Raw genomic sequence first — 22,458 nt, forward strand, 5'->3', positions numbered from 1 at the left:
CAGGCAGGGTCAGCTGCCCTGACACGCAGAGCTGAGCAGGGGAAGCCAGGAGAGGGTCTGAGGGCAATAGACTCAGGCCATCACACCAGCTTTGCTTACATGGGCAGTCGAAACCTTGGGCTGCAATTTTCTGTGGCACTTTTGAGAAAGTTTGTGTTTGTTGAAACAAGTGCTTTTGAGAATGCAAAGCCCTGATTTAGCCATTCTTATAAGCCTTTATGTAGAAAAATAAGGAAGGCTTGGAAATATTTGAATACAATTTAAATGGACTCTATAATTTTTCTAGATTCTGCCATCATATACTTTTGTCTGTATGTTTACTAAAAAGGGAAAAATGCTTAACTGTAATAGTTAAAGGTTTGCTTTAATAGTGATCTTCCGAAGGGACCTTGATACCATCCATCCATCCATCCATCCATCCACCCACCCATCTACCCACCCACCCACCTACCCATCCATCCACCCACCCACCTACCCATCCATCCATCTGTCCGTCTATCCCTTTTTATATACCAGGCACTGTTACAGATGCTGGTGTACAACAAAAGAAAATAAAAGCTCCTGTCCTGAGAACTTACATATTTTAGTGTACTGTGCATGATTGTTACAGGAAACATTTGTTATAATGTTTGCTGTGCAACAAATTTTGGTCACCTGAAATTATGAACTGTTTCATTAAGAGGAGGACATCTTTGCTCACAAAACTTATGTCAGTGAATCCAATGACTTTGTTATTCTTATGATTAATATTACTGGAATAAAAAATGTGTATTCTCTTAATAGTTTAAGAAAGTATCTGAAAATCTCCTTCCAGCAATGATTTAAGCAAGGAAGTTATCCTAACAGACTGATTTTTGAAACACGGCAAGTCGCAGCTCTTCTACCATTTCTGTTACTTGCCCTCAAAGATTCTTATCTGAGATAGTCCTTTATATTGGCCCATTGAGTAGAGAAAACATATAACCTTTGCGAGACTCAGTTTCTACGTGAATAAAATAGCAACAACACTGTCCAACTCTCCGTTGTTCAGAAGATTAAATGACATAGTACAGGTAAATGTAGGTATTTCCTTGGCAGAGATTTGTAGTCAAAAGTAATATTTAGACCATAGGGAAGGGTAAGCCTCTTTTTCTATTAGAAACATGGTGGAAATTTGGAATAAATTCAAAGACATGTAGCTCAAGGGCAATGGCCTGGTGAACTGATACTCAGTTTTAATATCAGAAGTAGGAGGGAATCGAGGGTAAACTGGAGAGATCAAGCTTCCTGCAAGGGAGCTTCCTAGGCCTGGCTCAGTGCTACTATATGATAATCTAGGCCACGATTTGCCAAATCTTTACATTTTTTAAAAGGTAAGGGCAGCTATAAATCTCAATTTTTATAAGAAATCTATCATCTTTAGGCATTGGCAACAGATTCCAATTATTTTATAGTCTAGATTTCAAACATGGAGTAGGATTACCAAAAATGTCTGTGCCTCCCAGGAATCTAAATTATTTCTAAATTTCTAAATTATATTTTATCTATTCAATGAGAAGTGGTCAAAAACTTAAGAACAGAATGAATCGTGAGCATTCTAGTCAAACAGATGCTGCTAATTTTTTAAGAAATGTAATCTTTGCTGAAAAGGACCTGAAACGGGAAAGGGGGAAAGCCCTTCCAAACGGTGCTGCAACAACTTATCCTAGCAGCTCTGTTCAGAGTGCCTGGCGTGGAGACAATGTGTTCATGTGGACCGATAAATATCAAAACTATGGAGATACATTGATTTTATCCAAAAAACCATTAACATCCAGTAGCATAGCAAGTAAATTACAATAAAACCGTCTAAGGAGAGATTATGCCACCACAAAAACTAAGAGCAGGAGGCAGAAGTTAGCAAGCGCATCCAATTCGCCCAGGGAGCTTGTCAAATGTACAGAAGCCTGGGCTTCACACAAGTCCTTCTGAAGGCGTCCTCACAAATGGGGCGGGGTGTCCGTATATTTAACAACTTCACAGGTCATTCTAAGGCACCAACTGAACTGAAAACTCTACAGAATCAAAGTCAGTACACAGATTATATATCAGATAGATAAGTAGACAGACTCTGGGTATATTATAATGTTGGATGTAATAAGCTCTAAGAAGAATGATAAAGCAGATGGGAGGGAGACGAGGAGCGAATTGGGGGGGAGAGCGGGGGTGGGGGGGACAGAGGGTAGCAGTATAAGAATGGGCAAGCCAAGGATGGCTTCTCGAAGCAGGGACTTCACCTGTGAACTTAGAAATACTCATTATCGGGCCTCACCCCAGACATACTGAGTCAGAAACTCTGGGGTGGGCCCAGCAGTCTCTCACAAGCCCTCCAGGTGCCTGTGCACGGTAAAGCTGGGGCACCCCTGGGGCAAGGGGCCTTCACCGTTTGGTCCCAGTTGTTAGCCTTACCTCGATCACAATCTTTTTTTATTTCACTAGCTGGGCAGGGGGCCCAGCTCCGATTTGCTCCCCACTAACATGCAGCTGGGGTTTATCCCAAGTCCGCAACACTCCAAGCACCCACCCACCAGCAGTAGCCCTACGGGGTCCTCTCTGCAACCCCAACTGCTCCATCCCGGCAACGTGGCTGCCTGGCCACCTTGGGGACCAGGCGCCCAGGGTGGCAGGTGCAAAGGCGCCAGAGCCAGGGAAGCCCAAAGCTACGCCAAGACCGCAGGGTTGAGGGCGTGGGGCGCATCCCTTGCCACCAGCGTTTGCCTACCCTCCTGGGCGCTGGTGCGCCTTCTAGATCCCGAGGGATTCCGCGAGTCCCGGGCGGGCGTCCGGGGTATCGGGATTGGCCCGCAGCTTCCCCGGGGAGCCGCTGTTGCAAAGCTGGGTTGGGGCGGCTGGGTCTGGCCAGCGCCCTCTAGTCAGCGGAAGTGGAGCTTGCTTTACATCCGTCCTCCCGCCTTGCAGAGTTGGGAGAAGGAAGGCTGGGGGGTTGTGGAAAAATAAAAGGAAAAGCCCCTATACCATGTAGACCATTGCCCCCCGCCCTGCCATCCCTGCCTGCCGCGGACCCCCCCAGTCTTTGGCCATGAACACGAACAGCGAGAGCGAGAGCTTCCCGGGCTCCGTGCAAAGTAAGTGCTTTTCCGGGCACAGTGCGCGCTCCGGGGCCCGGGCCCAAGCACGTCTGCGACGCAGTGAGCAGGCCCGGGGCCCCGAAATCGGGGTGACGGCCCAGTGCCTGCGTCTTGGAGACCGCGGCGGGCGCGCCGTGCAGAAGGCACGGTAGTGGGCTTGGGGTGGGGGCACCCTACCTGGCGCAAGGCTGGGGGCGCTCACCAGTTTTGCAAAACCCCTTGGAAGGGAATGGTGGGGGAGGGAATTCTGTTCAGCCATTCCTACCCCCGTGGGACATTTCCCGGGCCCCGTGGCGGAGTTTGGGCGGGTTGGGGGTAACCGCTGCAATGCTGGTGGGAAAACTTCTGCTTCAGTGGCCCCAAATCCTTGAAGTCTGGGGATTGGAGGGTTTCACGAGGTCTGGCCGGCTAGGCTTGCCGCCTTCCTGCAAAGCCTTGTCTATATTAAAGGTGGAGATTTGAATGGGGAATGGAGCCATGGTCCTTCTCTTTGAGTTTGAGGTGCATTTTTATTTTCCCGAGGAGAACAAGCAGTCCCTGATTTCGCCTGTGCATTGTTTCCCAAGGAATGGCCCAAGGATTGAGCGCAAACCAGCCCCCTGGGAGGACGTCGTTTATTTTAAAAAATAAAATAAAATAAAGCTCTCTGGGCCCCACCCATCAGGTCGGGGCGTGGGGTGGGGATGATGGAGGGGAAGAGAGATCCACTGGCCTTCCCCTGGGAGATTCAGGTGCACGTAAAGTTTGAAAACCCCTGGCACAGGGGTTTGCCTATGGCTGGCACATCGTAAGCGCTGAGCCTGTTAGCTGCTGCTGTTAACAATTTGGGAGACTTGGCTTCCAAACTTGGCTGGGTACACTTGCATAATTTGTGAAAAGCACAGATTTCCCTAAACCCCATTGCCCCTTCACCCCCCACCTTCCTCATGACTCATTCGGAAGTGAGACTCAGAGGCGTCCATGTTTGACTCCTAGCCCACTTCCCTCAGGTCATTCGGATGCCCAAACAGGTTTGGAGAGCTTTTTGAAGATAAAGAAACTCTTTTTGATGGTAGTGAGCACAAAGTGTGCCCACTTGGTCTCAGTCATTCTCACTCCAAGCACAAGAGGCAGGTATGAAAATTTTATCATTCCGGATTTTCAGCAGGGGATACTTTCAAGTTCAGATACGATAGGATACCTCAGTAATAATCCAACCAAGAGACATGATGGGGGATGGGGCCTGTTACAAGCACCATGTCCTTGAACCGTTCAACTTTTCTCCCCATTTACTTCTGGGGATGTGTCCTGTGCGATCATTACGGAATCCTCAGCGATGCAGGTTGCTTCATCTCCTGGTTGCTCGTTTTCCAGTTGGTCCCGTGAGCACCTCAGCAGCAGTGTTCCAGACCCGCTATTGACCTCGGAGAACTTATGTGCACAGGGCGCTCTGCAGCCAGGCCACAGCTCTCCTTAGCAAGTCAGCCAAATTGTGTTCCACACAGCAACCCCCTGCCTTAGTTAGACTGGGGGGAAGGGAGCATAATGTAACTATTTAATGAAATTTCAGAAAATTATGATGCATGGATGCCAGCCATATATGCACAAAGTATTTCTGTTACTCCCTGGCTGGTGTAGCACAGTGGGTTGAGCGTGGGCCTGCAAACCAAAGGGTTGCTGGTTCGATACCCAGTCAGGGCACGTGCCTGGGTTGCAGGCCAGGTCCCCAGTTGGGGACACATGAGAGGCAACCACACATTGATATTTCTCTCCCTCTCTCCTTCTCTTCCCCTCTCTCTAAATAAATAAGATCTTTTTAAATTTTTTTTTAAAAAGCCACAAAGTATTTCTGTTACTTAGACATGGGGAAAGTTGGAAATAATATAAAGGCCTTATAGTTACTGAGGATTATGAAGCATGGGTAAGACGAACTAATGTGAATATATTATTACATGGTTATATTTATAAATATATTTTAGAGATGTAGCACAATACTTACGCGAGATTATGTGGGGGAAAGATTGACTTTATGATTTGGAACGAATTTCAATAAAAACAATTTTTAATTGAAGATGAATGGAAGAAAATATTTTCAGTGCTCACGATACACATGAAAGATTCTGATTTCCCCCAGATGCTTCTCCTTCCAGTTCTCTGTTATACACATGTGTTTCTTTATAATAAGGAAAAGAAAGTTTAAATAAAAATTAAGGTTCTCATATTAGAGACATATTAATTAGTGGTGTTCCTTTATTCAATAAACATTTGCATAGCACTTTCTGATATAGAGCCAGGTACTGTGGTGGGTGCAAATGTTAACACAGTATTAACTCTTGATATTGTTACTATTGAGAAATAATGTCTCCCTATCAGTTAGCAATGAATTTTGGCTACAAGTAACAAAACTGAACTATATTAGCTCAATGAGAAGTCTGGAATTGGTTGGTTTAGGAGATCAGTGAAGTAAGGACCAGCATTTGTAGGAATCTTAGCATTTTCCTCATGGTTTCGATGTGGCTGCACAAGCCCCTTTCATCACATCTGCATTCAAGGCAAAGTGTTCCCTTTTTATCATGAAAGCCAAACTTTCTCCAGAAGCGCCTTTACCAGTGTGCTGGAGGGGTTCCCACGTACGTAAGGGACCAAGATTATTTAGACTAGTGGTTCTTTCGGGGTGGAGTGGAGGGACAGGGTTTGGAACTGTGGAAGGATTGGTTTTTGTAGTGACAGGGAAGTATGACTGCTGCTTAGTTGAGGAAGAGATGGCTGTTGGTCCTTGGAAGTGCAGGGCAGGTGTGCCCATCAAAGATCTTTCTTGTGTAAAATGCCACTCATGTCCCTCCGGACAAAAATGTGGCATGAGCCATTACTTGGGTCTCCATATGTTGCTGCCAACACAGCACTGGGATTCTGTTTCCCAGAAAGAAGAAGGAAGTAGAATGGGCATTGAGCCGGCACCTAGCCATGTCTGCCACCGTGCCCATTTTCCCTCCCGTGGATCCAGGTTGTATTGTGATTTCAGGTTGTTTGGAGCTAATCTGTGACTTTCCCTTTGTCCCATGGAGTTCCAGGAGGCACAACGGTGCTGGTGGAGCTGACCCCCGACATCCACATCTGTGGCATTTGCAAGCAGCAGTTCAACAACCTGGACACTTTCGTAGCTCACAAGCAGAGCGGCTGCCAGCTGCCCAGCGCGCCTGGGGCGGCCCCCAGCGCGGTCCAGTTTGTGGCGGAGGAGACGGTGCCCGCTGCCCAGGCGCAGACCACCAGAACCATCACCTCAGAGACTCAGACCATCACAGGTACAGGTGGGGGGTGGGGAGCCGGTCAGAGCGGGCCGTGAACCAGACGCCTCCATGGACCTTGTGAAAATAGAGTTTCCCAGGGTCTACCCCCGAGGGTTGCCGGTTCATTATTTTTAACAAGCTCCACTGGGAAACCAGCTGCGCAGCCAGGTTTGGGAACTGCTGGGGTAAACCATTAAGTGTTCGCAGTTATCAGCCTTGTCACATGTTACACAATGTAAGCAAACACACAAACGAAAAGTTTCTAAAACAAAAACCTATAGACTAAGAAGAAAATACTTGCGGAAAGTACACTGCGGTTTTTTTTAAAAAGGTGCTTATTTTGGGTGATGGGAGTATGTGTACAATCCTAGAATTTGTATTATTTGTATAAAGGGACAAAAAATACAGAGTTTTTGTTTGCTCTTAAACCTACACACAGGTGTTGATGCCTCCCCTGCCCCGGGCTGCAACCAGAAAAACAAAAGTTCATCCCGGTTCTGGGTCATGTCCACTTACTCAATCAAAAATAGACTGAGGCTGGATCCCAAATTTAAACGTGTATAATGAAACCATGAAAGTCCTAGAGTAAACAGTACACACACACTGAGACCCATAAACACACACACACACACACACACCTGGACTCACACCTGCATAACTGTGTCTTAGGGGATCAGACAGATAACTTTAAGAATGTGAAGTTACCCAGCTATGAGACAGTACAGACATTGTGGGTCCTGTGGAGAATTGGAGAATGTATTCCTTAGCTAAAGGAATTCTAATTTCTAAATTTTTATATATATATATATATCTCCCTGGCTGATGTGGCTCAGTTGGTTGGAGCATCATCCCATAGCCCAAAAGGTCGCACATTCGATTCCTGCTCAGCACATACCCAGGTTGCAGGTTCTATCCCTGATAAGGGCACATACGAGAAGGCAACCAATTGATGTTTCTCTCTCGCATTGATGTTTCTCCCTCTCTCTCCTTCTCTCCCTTCCTCTCTGTAAAAAGCAATGAAAAAAATGTCCTCAGGTGAGGATATATACATATATATGTGTGTGTGTGTGTGTATATATGTATATATATACACACACACATACACACACACGCATTAATACTGTGCCTACCAAAGACACTCTCTCCCCAAAAAAGAAAAAGAATCATATATATGGTTGCAAATAAAGTTGCAATTTTTCCCAAGTGGAAATAATATTTAAAATGTCTAAATGCAACTGGAGGAAAAAAATGCAGTGTATGTGACTGCGGCCCAACGTGCCCCACATGTAAAGAACTCCCGAAATCAACAAAGCAGAGAAAGAGAGCGCAGTGGAAAAGTCAGCAAAGAGCAGTGGGTGACACACAAGAGCCCGCTGAACGCAAACGTGTGCCCTGTCGCCTTAGAAGCTGAAGAAACGCTTGTCGACAGAAGACTCGGCGGGGCTCTGCTGTTTTTCCTGGAGATGTTCATTCATATAACATGGGCAATTTTGTGATCGCTTTCAAATTTTAAATAATTATATTCAAAATCTTTCCCATTTCAAAATGTACGTAAAACACGTTTACCCAGTAGGTCCACTTCCATGTATTTGTCTTAAAAAAACTGAACAGTATGCACTGTGAAGAAAGTGGGGCTTTCCTATGTGTACGTCAAGAAGAAATGAAATAAATCAATATGAAAGATTCAGACAGTAGAGTATGACTTAGGCTTGAAAAGGGGAGCTAGATCTGTGTGTAGACATAGGGAAATTCTCAAGGTAAGTGTGAAAAACATGCATATTCATGGTGAGCTTCTAGAATAGGAATGAGGCAGGTAATGCTGGTGAGAGAAATATGAGCTGTGCATGAGAATTAGGGAATGGTGAGGACTGTGGAAAAGTGGAGAAAGCTGGGCACAGAGCCTCTCATTCTCAGTTGAGTCAGTGAGCAACTGACTGCCCAGACATCCGTCAGTGGGGCCGACCCCACAGCCAGTAACTGCTCCTCCTCCTGTCCTCGTTTTTTGCTAGAAGACGCTCGCCCTGCTCTCAGCATTGCCACTGCCCCGTGACCATTCACCCTTGCCGTGCCTCATTTCTGCTGGCCGCCCTGGGTGCTCAGGGCAGACCTGAGTCTTCTTCGTACCGGTTCACAGTGCCACCCACTGCACCATGTCGAAGGGAGCTCCGAGCTCCAGAGACAGGCTGCTGGCTCCGCAGTCTGTCTGCTGTTAAACATCCCACCGCCCTAGACTGGGCAGGTCACTTACTCGTGCCGATTAATATTCCTCATGTGTACAAAGGGGTCATAATGGTACCTAACACCATGAGGTAATAGAATTAGGTGCCTAAGACCTAACATCACTGGGTCATTGTGAGGACTCTGCAGCAATCCACATAAAGGACCTGGGGCAGAGTAATTGGACTCAGTAAATGACCGCGTTTATGGATGCGGAAATGAGCGAGCAGGTGATGAACAGACTGGCTGCTTTTCTGCCTGCCTCTGCTGTGCTTTCTGATCGCGCCTGCTTCCGGGCCACAGAGCAAGCAGAATCTTGCTTTTTCTCCTTTCTTTTGCACTATTTAGTTTGGTTTTTCTGGGCCCACCTCTGCCCAAGCCTGGCCTTCAGCATTCCACTGTGACAGTCCCCAGACCTGCCTGTGGACCAGAGTCCCCAGGGAGCTTGTTAAAGACATTGGTACCTGGGCCCCACCTCCTGGATCTCTGGGGCCGAGGCTCAGGCATCTGTTTTTGTTTTTTTTTTTTTAATAAGCTCCCCAGGGGGATTCCTGGTCTCAACCAGTTTGGAGAGTCACTCACCGCCCAAGGCCACCGCCCAAACCCGGACACAGGCATATTGCTCCAGATACCCACCCCCAGACATCGTCTAGACGTAATTGTCTCTCTTTGGTCCTTGATTAAGCCGAGCCCTTCCCCACTCTACTCATAGGTCTCCTCCCTATCCTGTAACAGTTGGCTGTGAAGTAAACTGTTTTCTCTGCTGGAAAGCTCCCTGTTGTTTCATGTTTGATTTAAGAACTTTCCTGCAAGAGCAGTAAAATCAGATGTTGATGCTGGCAGGGAAAAAAAAGTGTCCCACATGTGTTCTCTAAGTTCATGGGTTAAAACCAGGGGGCTTTGGTGTCAGGGCCCTGGGTTTGAGTCTCCACTCAAACCCAGCCTGAGGAGCCAGCCGTGCGACCATGGCACATTCCAAAGGCTCTTGGTGTCTCGTTTGTAAAGTGGGGGTGGGAATAGATAGCAAGTTCGGGGTCCTGAGCCAGACTGGATCGAACTCCTGCAGCCACTGCTTGCTAACCAGGTGACCTTGGGCAGGTCACTTAGGACCTCAGTGTCTCCGTTTCCCCAACTGGAAAGTGGAAGTAATGACAGTTGTAGTCAGGTGAGAGGGTTCTAACCAGGCGTTAGTGGACCCTACATGTCGGCTCTTGCTTACTGACTCGGGGGCAGTAAAAATTCAATGAAACAGCGCACAGAAAGGGTTGGCACAGGGTCTGCCCCAGCCAGTACTAGTTGAATTGATCACTTGACCCAGCATGATCTTTTCACCTCTTTTGGTTAATTTTTACTCTTCAGAGGCCAGCTTAAAAGTCACCTCCACCTAGAAGCTCGCCATGATTTCCCCTCTTGCCCCACCCCGAGGTTAGGTTTCTCACTGCTTCCCCACCTAGCACTTACCACAGTGTTGATTAATTGGTTATTTGGTGACAGGCCATCTTTACTTAGCCAGAGAAGTGACTTCAGGTGCTGCTGGGGGTCCGCCAGTGTAGCAGACGCAGCAGGTGGAGAGCGGGAGGGCCTGTGGGCAGCCAGTTGAGAAAGGAAGACGGCCCAGACCGCCCAGGGCCACTGTTGTCAAGGTCCTGGTGTTGCCAGGAGCGGGGCCTGCCCTCACAGGCCCTCCCGCTCTCCTATTGGATGGAGCCGTTCCACAGAACATCAGCATGAAGCAGGGCCACTCAGGGACTGTGGCAGAACGGGACGAAAGCAGAACACCTCTGTCACTGTGTGTGAGCCACAAAACACTAGACACCGCCTTCCCCACTAATCTGAGAGACGTCTGCTCCTCTGCCTGCTACAGCGTTAGCCTCCTCTGCTCCTTGGTAATATTTACTAAGATGTCAAATCATAGACTTTCCCCACTTCCTGACAGCGTGCAGTGTGGGCTTCATCGAGCCCTCCCCCAAAGTTGTCTAGCATGAGCTCCACACCGGAGTCCTTTCTAGCACCCTGTTACCGAGACACCCCGCAGCTCCATGGTCTGAGGGATCCCTCAATGCAACGAATCACAAACTTACTCACCTGCAAGTGTGGCCGTGGTGGTCTGTGTCCAGAGGACGTGGACGTGTGGGAGACCCACCTCACCTAACTGATTCTGAAAACCTTAAGAAAGAATCTGAAGGCTCCGTTTAGGCCTCTGAGCCATAAACCAGTGGTTCGGTTTCTGGTCTACCAAACAGTCTCCCTGTAGGCAGGCCTGGCACACACGGGCACTCCGTAAAACAGTTACTAGTTTTACTAGCGAGTGAGTATGGGAGAGGGCGGCTGTGAGGCTCCATTGGTTAGTGTGCGTGAAGCAGAGGGCGCAGCGCCTGCCCCATCGCGAGGGCCCAGTGAGAGGGCCCAGCTTTGGGACTGCTGTGTGCCACATGCAGGAGCGAGGATCGTGGAGACGCTTGTCCCTGGAGAACACCCAGCCCATGAGCAGGGAGGACGATTTAGTTGTGAGACTCACAAGCCCAGCCATCTGAGATGCATGTGGCCTCGTCAAAGAGTTAATGGAGTAGATCGGTCCCCAGGGAGAAACCAGGGAAAAAATTGTGAGAGCGAAGGAATAGTAAGTTCTGAAAGACGCACCTGCCTTTGGGAGGATGGTGGTGGGAAGGGGGATTTCATTATCGTGGTCTTGGTGTGGGGCCGCTCGCAGCAAGAGCTGATGACGGTGTCTAGAGATACACAGGGAGCATGTGGCGGGAGCCACACTTCCACTCTGGCAGTTATTCTGAAGGAGCTCGGGAGCCTTCGAAGGTTGTTGAGCACATGAGTGATGGAGAAGTCAAACTATGGAATGATTGGCCATAGGGTGTGGCAACCATAACACTTGCTAATGCATAGATAGTGTTTATTAAGTGCCAATCACTTTTCTAAGTACTCTGTATGAAGTCCTTTTCACAACCATAAATTAAATGCGGAGAAATATCATCCCCATTTTACACATTACGAACTAAGAAACAAAGGAGCTAAATAACTTGTTTGAGATGATAGAGCAGCAAAACTGGGTCTCAAACCCAGACTCCCCGGCTGCAGAATCTGCCCTTGACTGCTGCACACTGTCCCTTAGTAAACTCCTCCAGTGTTTCTCAAAAGAACACCTGGAGCTTCAGTGAAAAATGCAGTCCCCTGGGCCCCTCCCCTGGGGATGACACCCTGATGGATCTGAGCAGGGCCCTGGGAATCTGCACCAGCCACTGCTTTCCCTTGCTCTGAACACCCAACTACAAATGGGCCAGGCAATAAGATACTGATTATCTGTAGGGACAAGAACGAGCAGGGCACACCCAGGGTCAGTTCTGTCATTCAAAGGTGGCGAGTTCTTGGCATCTTCTTGGTGTCCTGGTGGTGGGCTTTGTCCTTTGGCCTCGCCCTTCGTGTACCTCATGGTGACAAGAAGGATGCCACGGCTTTCTTCCTCAAGTCTTCACTCAGCCATGTCCACAGATTGGGAAAGGGACAGCTTCTTTTTATCAGGGAGGAAGTGCTTCCCAGAAATTCCAGATCCCATTGGCCAAGATGGAACACATGCCCAGTTCCACTGTCGTGGAGGCAGCTGAGCCGTCAAGGGACAGGGAAGAGGGCTTAGAAGTGGAACCCAATCCCAAGGACCCCTCTGCAGAGCCACACAACTGCCAGAAGGCTCCAGCACGACTGGGTACCGAGAAGCCCTAATGCCTCTGTCGGCTGTAGAATTCCAGAACACCTGCAACAGAACACCATTCGGAATCACGTGCTCCCGTGCTCTGTATTGAGATGTCGCCTTCTCGCTGGGCCTTCCAGGGTTACCTTACTTCGAATCACACGCCCCCAGCATTCCCTGTACCACCTCCCTGCTTTGGTTTTCTCCGTTGCATTTATTGGAAGCGTTTATTCCCTCACACTCCCAACTAGAGGGCCAGCTCCGTGAAGTCAGGGATTGTTGCTGCTTTGGCTCACTGTGTGTTTCTAGTGCCTAGAACAGGGCCTAGCACAGAGTAGGTGCTTAGTAAGTACCTGCTGAATAAATCAATGAAGAATGACAATAGCAACAGCAGTTTTACATGCCTGATCTCTAATCCTCACAACAGCCCGAGGAGATTGGAGTGGGATTTGCCCTCATTTTTCAGGTGAAGCAACAGGCCCACCCAGGGAGACGTGACTTAAGAGCCCAAGTTCTTGGACAAACCTTTCCGGACTAGGAGCCATCTGTCTTGGGGGGATTTGCATGTCATGTGATTAGCTTACCTCCAAATGATCCCTGCAGTTGGGCGCCTGACCTTTCACTTCCTGCACTGCCCCCCCTCAAGACAACACAGGCAAGAATGGACAGATGGGATCGCATCGAACTTCTGTGCAGCAGAGGAAACAGCAGACGTGGAAGACGACCTGAGGAGGGGAGATGATATTTGCACACCACTCCGAGGAGTGGTTAATACCCAGAGTGCTCCCGTGAGTTGCCATGAAGGGGATGCTGAGGCTGCTGGAAGAAGGGCAGGTGGGCAGCTAGGGGACGTCGCCCAGCCACTCCCCCGGGGGGGGGGGTACGTTCACTCCCTGGAGGACTGTGAGGACTCCAGGAGCGGGGCTACAGGGAGGACCTGGCCTCTCCCACGCCCCTCCCTCACCCCACACCTTCCCGCCTTCTTTTTGTTCAAAAAGTGATAGAATAGAATGTGGGGGAGTCATCACAGCAAGAGCAGCCGTCTGAGTTTGGCGCTGCCAACCCTGTGTCCTCGGTAACCCTCTGTCCCGGCAAACGGGCGGTTGGTCACCCTAGGTCTTGATGAAACTCCCATTGCAAGTCTAGTGCCAGGGTCTGGTTCTGTCCAGCAATGGTGCCTAATGTCTAGTGCCAGGGCCTGGTTCTGTCCAGCAATGGTGCCTAATGTTTTTTATGAGACCATGGCCACATCCTGGCCTCTGAGCCCCTCAGTAAACTTTGCAACAACCTCAGGAAGTGGGCACTGTGATTAATTCTACTTTCCCGGGGGAAACTGAGGCCCACGGAGGTGACCTAACTCACCCAAGGTCACACGTACAATAAGTGGCTGAACCTAGACACATGCCAATCCAAAGACACATTTTAGGGTTTCTAAAATGCAGGTGCTCCTTGGAATTAATGCGAGTGCTCCCAGCCAACAGGCAAACAAAACTCTTCGTGTGCCCGTGAGCAAGCTTGATCGGAGCTGATCACACTTCTGTCGCTTGGGCAGAGTTGCCTACATTTTTTAGGAACTGTGTGTGTTGAGTTCCATTACTGGTCAGAACGTCTTCCAAGATGCTGCACGGTGATTCGGGTTGAAGATGAAAAGTGACTGTGCCCAGAAGAACCTGGAAACGCTCGTGGGGGCTCAGTCTGCCAGTAACGAAGCTCATGTGTGTTGTGGGAGGGACAGCGCCTTGTTCGTGCAGAGTGGCAGCGAGAAAAATGGATCCCTCCATCCGACAAAGCGGGGCTCACTCTTATGCTGAAATGCATGGAGAAGGGTCATCCATGCCAGCGCTTCTCCAACTCAGAGTCCCCTGGCAGATTGTTAGCGCAGAGTGCTGGGTCCGCTCTGGAGTTTCTGATTAGTAGGCTGGGGTGGCCCCGAGAACTGGCCTGCGTAGCAAGCTCGCAGGTGGGTCCCACAAACTGCAGGCTGGGGAGCCCAGGGCTGCTGGCTGGGGTCCGAGCAGAGCAGCGGAAACGGGAGCAATAGCCAAACCCCACTAGTAGATAAAAACATGTCAGCGAGAGGCAGGTATGATTGATTCACATATCGGAGAGACTTGGCGTGAAGACAGAATAGCAGCTTGTCAGAATATTTTGGCCAACTTTAAAACAAAAGCCACTTCCCTCCGCATGTTTACTTAAGAAAAATTGAAAGCTTGAGTTTACTCAAACACTTGGGAGTTATTTCACATGCATCCGAGTGATGTCATTCATTGCCCGAGGTATCCAAGAGGTGGCCATCCAAACACCCAAAGAGGGCTAAAAGAACACCCTCAATAAACAAAAATTGTCTAAGGAATGTCAATACTAGGTAGAAAATAGGGACTGGGAAAGCATTGCCTCATAATGCATTTAATTGTCAGCTTCTTAAATCTGTTATACATAAGATAAGGGTACATTTTATAATCTGTAACATCTTACAGTCAAAGAATGAAGACGTTTGTTCTAAGAGAAAATGCAACACCTCAAGTCTGAGGCATAGATACTGTGGCTTCAGGCGTGGCCAGAGTGGGTAATGATGTTAGGTCTGGGTTGATTTCCGTAAGTATATTCTGTAAATACAGTTGTCAGAGGTAGTGCCTGCCGTAGTGACTGAAATTTGGGGAACAGAATATGGCAGTGGCTTTTATAATCATCATTAGGACGTCTTGGCCTGACAGGTTCGCCCAGTGAATGAGTCCCACTGGTCGCATTTACTCTGCATTTGAACCAAGTCTCCCTGTGACAAACTACGTATAATAAGGGAAGGAGGAAAATATTTCCAAACCCCAACCCCTAAACTTGCTTAACAAGCTGTCACAAAGAGTTTTCATAAGCAAAGAAAAAGAAAAGAAAGAAATTTGAGCTTACCTGTTTTATCTTTTATAACGATAGAGATGTTTGGTCTCTTTTTTATTTTCTTTCTTCCTCAAAACTTCAGTGAGAGTACAAGGATTTTTTTTAGGAGTACTTGTGTTAAAGAGTGTTTTTGAGTGAACTTGTAGTTTTGCCCAGAATTTCTTCAATCAGTTCCTTTCCTTTCATTTGTTGGGATTTTGTGGTAAACTTATGAAAGTACCTAATGCATTTGGCTGGATTAACAGGAAACCTTCATGGTGTAAACAAGAGGGACAGTTCTTGTTTATTTAGTAAGTCTAGATTTGGGTGGTTTCAGAGCTCTGGTTCAACATCAGATTTCCTTGGTGTTCATTCTCTTGTGTTTACAGAATGGCTGCCACAGATCCAGGCATCACGTCTTCACTCTAGCACATCCAAAGACAGGAAGTGGTACAACCAGGGCAGCAAGAATGAGCTTTCTTCCATTGTCTCTCTTTCTGCCCTCCACTTGTTCTTTTGGTTGGTTGGTTGGTTGGTTGGTTTTTAATCAAGGAGAAAATCTTTTACAGAAGCCCCCAGCAGGTATTCTCAAGAGTCTCACTGGCTAGAACAAGGTCACATGGACACTCCCAAGCAGCTAGGGAGGTTGGGAAAGCAATCCAGCCTGTTCATTCTCTAGAAAGGAAGGTAGGCCAAGGGACAGCTAGCTGTTGGGCATCCATATGATGGAAATCGATAACCACCATGTCTTTCAGTTTCAGCTCCAGAATTTGTCTTCGAGCATGGCTACCAAACGTACCTGCCCACGGAGAGCAATGAAAACCAGACCGCCACTGTCATCTCCCTGCCCGCCAAGTCGCGTGCGAAAAAGCCCACGGCCCCGCCTGCTCAGAAGAGGCTTAACTGTTGCTACCCAGGTAAAAGAGGCACAGTGTCCTGCGTGTACAGGACGTGAGATTGAGCAGGTTCCCAGGTTCCAACTTGTGAACTCTCGACAACCCGATGTAGACGTGCTCCAGGTGGCCTGGCCTAAAAACCGGAGCCCGCACTATTTGCACCGTCCTGCATGGCCCGCCTCTCGCTACCCCTAGTCACCGTGCAATAGGCTTATAGCCATGGGACTTTGAAGTGGGACTTGTGAGAATAGAATTGCAGGTTCTGTGAGTTTTGTATGTTGTGCTGTGGCTGAGGAAGGCATCCAGACAAATGTTGCTCTTCTTACTTTTTTGCAAAAAAAAAAAAAAACAAACCCACAACTTTTTAATTTGGGAATAATTTCAGAATAACATAAAAGTTACAGAATTTTTCAAAAAATGTCTGTATTCCCTTCGTCTGGATTTCCCAAATGTTCACATATTACGTGTGCTTTGTCATTCTTTCTGTACGTACATAATTTTTTCCCTCAAACCATTTTAGAGTAAGTTGCAGACATGTGGTCCCTTTACCCCTCAGTGCCTCAGTGTGTATTTCCCAGAAACATGGAAATTCTGTTGCATAACCACAGTACAGTCATCAAAATCAGGGAATTCACGTTTCATGCACACTATTGTCAAATTACCGACCATAGTTGTCTCTCTCAAAAGAAAAACACGTTTTCCCTGGTCCAGGATTCCGTTCACAATCACACGTGGCATTTGGTTTTCACGGTCCTTTCCTTTCATCCTAAACTCTTCTTTCGTGGCCCTGACATTTTTGACAAAGTACAGTGCAAAAGGCTCCTCAGTTGGGGTTTGTCCGATGCTTCCCAGGGATGAGACTTAGGGATGCAGTTTGGGCAGGAAGCGCGGCAGCGACGTTCCGGCCTTGGTGCGCCGGACCAGGAGCCTGGGATGGCTCTTTGTCCTGTTTCTGTGGGCTTCACTTTCCTCAATCAGTGAGAAGTTTCTGCCCCGCTTTTCCACTCTGCAGTTGCCATGTTCCCCTTTGTTATTAATTTCTCCTTGTCTTTGTTAAGGTTGCCAGTTCAAGACTGCTTATGGCATGAAGGACATGGAGCGTCATTTAAAAATTCACACAGGTAAGAAACATTTCTTTAACACATGTGCCCACGATACATGCTCTGTGCTAGGAGCTGGGGGTCCCGACAAGTCAGACATGTGATGCAACACAGGGTTTCGCTGGAAAACCAATACAGATTAAGTACAAATGCGATGCTGTTTCTACACATATTTTGGCGGAAGATGTTTAAAGCATTGAAATCGAGGGCTGGCACAGATACGCGCCACTAAACTAGGGGGAAATGTGAATGGCTACAGCCGTTTTGAAAACCGTTCTGCCAGAATTAATTAAAATGTAAATGTCCCTGTTTTTCTCCTTTGGAGGAGATGACCCTATAAATGTGTGTGTGTGTGTGTGTGTGTGTGTGTGTGTGTGTGTGTGTGTGTGTGTGTGAGAGAGAGAGAGAGGGAGAGAGAGAGGGAGGGAGAGAGGGAGGGAGAGAGGGAGGGAGAGAGAGAGGGAAGGAGAGAGGGAGGGAGAGATGATTGGTAAAGAGAAGAATAAGGGGGAAGAATAGTAACTTTTATGCATCTTTATATGGTTGGATACAGTGAGTGTGTTATTTTTGCAGTTTTGAAGGGGGGATTTAATAAATAAATACTTTTTTGTAAAGGAGAGAAGATTGATGCCTGGAAAAAGAAAAATGTGATTTTTTTCTAGTGACTTTAATTTTCTTCAATGTATTATTTTTACGTCTCCCAAGCTTTCTGCGTGGAGAAGGCGTTGCTTTGTCACACTGTCTCAAAGTGTGAGCTGTTGTAACTCCAGGGAACGGGCGTGTCCAATGTGGGGACACAGTGAAATTGGGCCTGGGTGCCACTCGTGGCCCAAAGTTGACATTTTCGCCTCGGCCTCTGGAAGATCAGTAATTTTTGGTATTCCTTGGCCGTGGCCGATGATTGCCTTGTGTCAGTAGGGGTCACCGTCACGTCTAATCAACCTCACGGTGACACGTCACTTGCATTTATTCTAATGATCAGAAGGTTAAGTTACTCAGTGTCAGGTATTGTTAAGCATTCTCGGTGCCGAGGGCCTCTCCGAGGGCCTTCCTGCGTTGACGCTCCATCAGTCACGCGTCACATATTCGTCGCTGCACGGGTGCGGTGCCGTGACTGTTCACAGGACGGGGAGCTTTGTGAAGATACGAGTGAGGACAGCAGCCTTCGGTCCCTTTCCGCCAGCCTTCAGAAAGCATCTTTCGCATTCAGTTAGCCGAGCTTGGGTTTGTAGGATGGTTTCTACGAAACTGCAGTGTCTCCGCCAACACCTTTAGGTTGGGGGGTTGACAAGAAGGAGCCCATGGCTGCTCTCTGTTGCAAGTACCCAGGACAGGGGCCCCGAGAGCTCATGAGCAGCTGACAGTAATGAGAAGTTATTGTTCCTGGATTAGTCAGTTGGACCAGTCACATTTTTAATAATAAAATTACACATTTTAGATGTGTTCTTAAGTGCCAGATTTTTTTTTCTATGACGATAGCAATCAGCTTTGGCTGACAATTGATATGAGCACTTGGCTATTCAAGATTTGTCCAAAATACTATTTGATCTATTGTATAAAAGACAAGGTAAAAACCCTGACTCACGCCCCTCCTTTTTCTTACCCAGTGCCCAAAAGTCACCAGTCTTACCGCCTAGTATGTCTCATTCTTAGATTTTGGCATGCCTCTACCGAGCCTAAAGGTCACACACAATTTACTTTTCCCGTCTCTTACCAAGGTAACATTGTATGTTGTTATATACTGCAGAATGTTGTCCATGACTTGCTGCTTTCCATTTGCGGCTGGACATCTCTCCTCGTCAGTGTGTACATACGTTTTATTCTTTCCGATGGCCAAGTAAGGCACGGGTTCAGCAATTCATGGTAACATCTGTATGTGAAATACTTCAGCCTGAAAAGCTATGTTGTGGATATTAATGGTGTGAAAAGATGTAGCCAGTGGGGAGGCAGTGTTGCATTTGGCTGAGAAAGCAAGACAGTCGTGGATTCTAATTCCAGTTGTTGAGAGAATTGAGTAAAACCACTCAGAGGCACAGTGCCTTTCAGAAAGGAAGGGTTTATGTCACCCACGAGTTCTTTCTGTACCAAAGGAAAAGTGCAGGCACACACAGGTACAGCAGAGATTGGAAAAACGGGTGTCAGAAAATGTTGGGCGGCACGCCGCCGTGCGTCTAGTGGGTGCAGATTAAGTGGCTGCTGCAGAGAAACCCAGGCACCCTCTCAGACAAGCTGGGGCTTTTTGTCTCCCTCGTGCTACTGACCAGAGGTGAGCAGGTGGCCCGGGGCACGCGGGCGGCTCCGACCTATGAGACCATGCAGGGAATCGAGGTCCTTCTGTGCCTTTACAGTGCGTTGTGTTACATCATCCACCGCCTGCAGGGACGCTGCCCAAACCCGCCTGCACCTGCAGCTCACCCCCATACCGTGCTTACGGCTGGCGAGAAGGAGGGGAAAGAGAAACCGTATAGAGCAGGCAATGTCTTTTTACGAAAGGGACACATTTACCTCCTCTGGCATTTCCTTGATGAGGACTGCATCGCAGAATCGCACCTGCTGCAGGTGAGGCTGAGAAATCTCACATCTAGCTGGTCAGCCATGAGCTCCTAAAATGCAAGGGTGCTGAGTGTTAGGGCGTGTCTCGTGTGAAAAGGGGAAAAGGGGAGAGTGGATACACGGGACAGGGAACACTTTCTTTTCCTTAGCTGGACTTCAAGCATTGGAGTTGTATTCTGTGTCTAATAAATAGGAACCTCATGTTCAGTGTAGGGAAGATTAGAAAACACCAGTAATAGCGTATTCATCTGCAAAATAGAACAAACCTGCCCCCGAGACGTCAGCTCTTTGCTGTCACACGTCCAGCTCGGGGGCTCCCTGAAGCGTGCCTTCGGTGGTCGTGCAGCCCTCTTTTCAGAAGGCAGGGGCAGCTAAGCCTTTTCCCCTCCTGTGCGACTGCTTCCTGATGCGCTCTGGTTGTGTGTCTGAAGGAGACAAACCCCACAAGTGTGAAGTCTGCGGCAAGTGCTTCAGCCGCAAGGACAAGCTGAAGACGCACATGCGGTGCCACACGGGCGTGAAGCCCTACAAGTGCAAGACGTGCGCCTACGCCGCCGCTGACAGCAGCAGCCTGAACAAGCACCTGCGCATCCACTCCGACGAGCGGCCCTTCAAGTGCCAGATCTGCCCCTACGCCAGCCGCAACTCCAGCCAGCTCACCGTCCACCTGCGGTCCCACACAGGTGAGGCCCTCCTGCGCTCGGCCCGCGCTCCTGACCTCCTCCCGCCATGGGCGGTCGGTCGTAGACCCCTCAGCGTTTAGTCGCGACAGAAGAAAATGAACTGGGGGTGTTCGGTGACCCCGTGGTACGCAGTTTTTGCTGTTTTCCTCTCCCCAGAAGTTCCTTTCTCAGTAAAATGATAGAAAACATCAATTTATGAGTACACAGGGCCCAGCACAAATAATGCCCCTTTTTTAGTATAAAACCTTTTGTTACAGAATCCTAAGCATGTGATTCTGTAACATAACAATACCACACACAAACACACCCTGTGACATTTTAGGTGAAACGTTGAAATTAAAACTATATATTATTCCACCCATATTATTACCCTACCAGCCACACTCAAGCAGGCGTTACTTCTGCCGGACCCTGTGTATGTATGTCTTTATGCAACTTTATAACTTATTCGCTAGTAGAGTACTTAATTGACACATGCTAGATGAAATAGAGATATAAATGATGCATCTCTAATAAATTCCTGCGTACTGGTTGGTTAGTCACTTCCCTCCTGTTTAAAGGACACCCTGATTGGTCCAGTGTGGGACAGCTGGATGGAGAAAGGAGCAGAGTAGGTCACTGAACAGACTGCGCATGTTTTCCTTTTGGCAGGCGTATCTGTGAGCTATTCAATGATGCTGTGTGACAACGGCCACAAAACCTCAGTGGCGTGTCACACTCAGTATTTAATGCTCACATACTTCAGGTCAGCAGGGGGTTGGCTAGACAACTCCCTTGACCTTGGCTGGGCTTAATCACGTGTGTGGGGAAGGCCGGGTGTCCACTGACCTCAGCTGGGGATCTGTTGGCTGTGAGCTGCCTGGCTGCCCACTTGCCTTGGCTGGGGCAGTCCCGTCTGCTCCCCATATTTCTTCTCCCTCTGGCACCAGTGGGCTGCCCCAGGTCTGTCCTCGTCACGACAGTGGCAGTGATACCAGCAAGTATGCCCCAGTGTGTAACCCCATTTCAAACCTCTGCGTGCATCCCATTGGCTGAAGCAGGTTATATTTGGGGCCTGGCGTCCAGAGATGGGGCTGAGCTCCCCCGCAGGAGGAAAGCCCCACAGGGCAACATGTCAAAGACCAGAGAGATGAGGAGGGATAAGTATTGGGAGCATTTTTGCAAACAACAGTCTGCCCCACCACCATTCTTACCTCTTTCTGACACAAATGCATTCACACCTTCCCAAGCCCCCCGCCCAGAAGTAACGTCCAATCACAGGACTGGACTTAAAGCCCAGAACCTCATGGTCTCCATCAGGTCTGAGTATGAGGCTTCTTCACCTGGAGACCTCTGCCATGAAGGACAAGTTGTCCATCCCCACACTGCCTGTGGACAGAGCTAGGATGAGTCCGGAGCCTCGCAGGTTGAAGGGGTAAGAACAGGAGGTACACACACTGCTGAAATCCCTCTGACCAGTGTCCCAGGTCCCCCCACTCTGGGGACAGGGAATGGTTCTTGATTAGGCTTTCTCTCCGCTCCCTGGGTCTTGACCCTGTCCACTGGAGCATCCTTCCCGCACCTTTCGTAGCTCCTTCTGAACAGAGTGAAAAGTGTACCTTTGGGAACTCTCTCACTCTGTGTCCTGCCTACTGAAAGTTGGGGTCCCTTTTAGACTTTTAGTCCAGGCTGGAGACAGCTTTGCGGGTAGAGCTGTCGTGAAACTTCCTGAGTCTCCCCGATGCATCTGTGTGTGGAAAAGCCACACCCACGATGCTTTTGGAGACTTGCCTTTCCTCTAGCCCCAGCAGTAGGCGCTGCAGCTCGTAACCGCCTGTGGGCAGAATCCCTTGAGACTCGGAGTAGTCCTGGGCCAGCCGAGAGGATCTGCTCGCCTCCAGCTGCAGTCTTTTGGGGGTGGTAACAGAGACCCTGACATTCACTTCCTTCACTTCTCATTCAGTTTCCCCCCAGACCGGTTCCCTGGATGGGAGCTTTGGCCACAGGCTGTTTTCTTACTTTGAAAACCTTTTACTGGCTGGAGATGAGCATCTTTATCCAAGCCAGCACATCCTTGATTTTCTGTGTT

General features: G+C 48.5%; 1 protein-coding gene across 6 annotated transcripts in view; it reads left to right on the forward strand.

Moving 5' to 3' along the window:
- Positions 1-2,908: 2,908 nt before the first annotated feature.
- Positions 2,909-22,458, forward strand: part of ZFP64 (ZFP64 zinc finger protein) — a 77,084-nt gene continuing 57,534 nt past the window's right edge. For 4 of the 6 annotated variants that reach the window (XR_008427055.2, XR_008427054.1, XM_053926068.2 and 1 more), the window contains exons 1-5: positions 2,909-3,104; positions 6,152-6,388; positions 15,914-16,075; positions 17,113-17,175; positions 20,139-20,390. Coding sequence is in view for 4 of the 6 variants with exons in the window: in XM_053926068.2 (XP_053782043.1) it covers positions 3,059-3,104; positions 6,152-6,388; positions 15,914-16,075; positions 17,113-17,175; positions 20,139-20,390 (760 nt within the window). In the remaining 2 variants the exon portion in view is untranslated. The remainder of the gene's footprint in view (positions 3,105-6,151; positions 6,389-15,913; positions 16,076-17,112; positions 17,176-20,138; positions 20,391-22,458) is intronic. The other 2 variants (XM_053926067.1, XM_053926069.2) reach the window with 2 other exon arrangements.

Source organism: Desmodus rotundus, chromosome 6 (genome assembly GCF_022682495.2).
Source record: "Desmodus rotundus isolate HL8 chromosome 6, HLdesRot8A.1, whole genome shotgun sequence".
Lineage (NCBI taxonomy): Eukaryota > Metazoa > Chordata > Mammalia > Chiroptera > Phyllostomidae > Desmodus > Desmodus rotundus.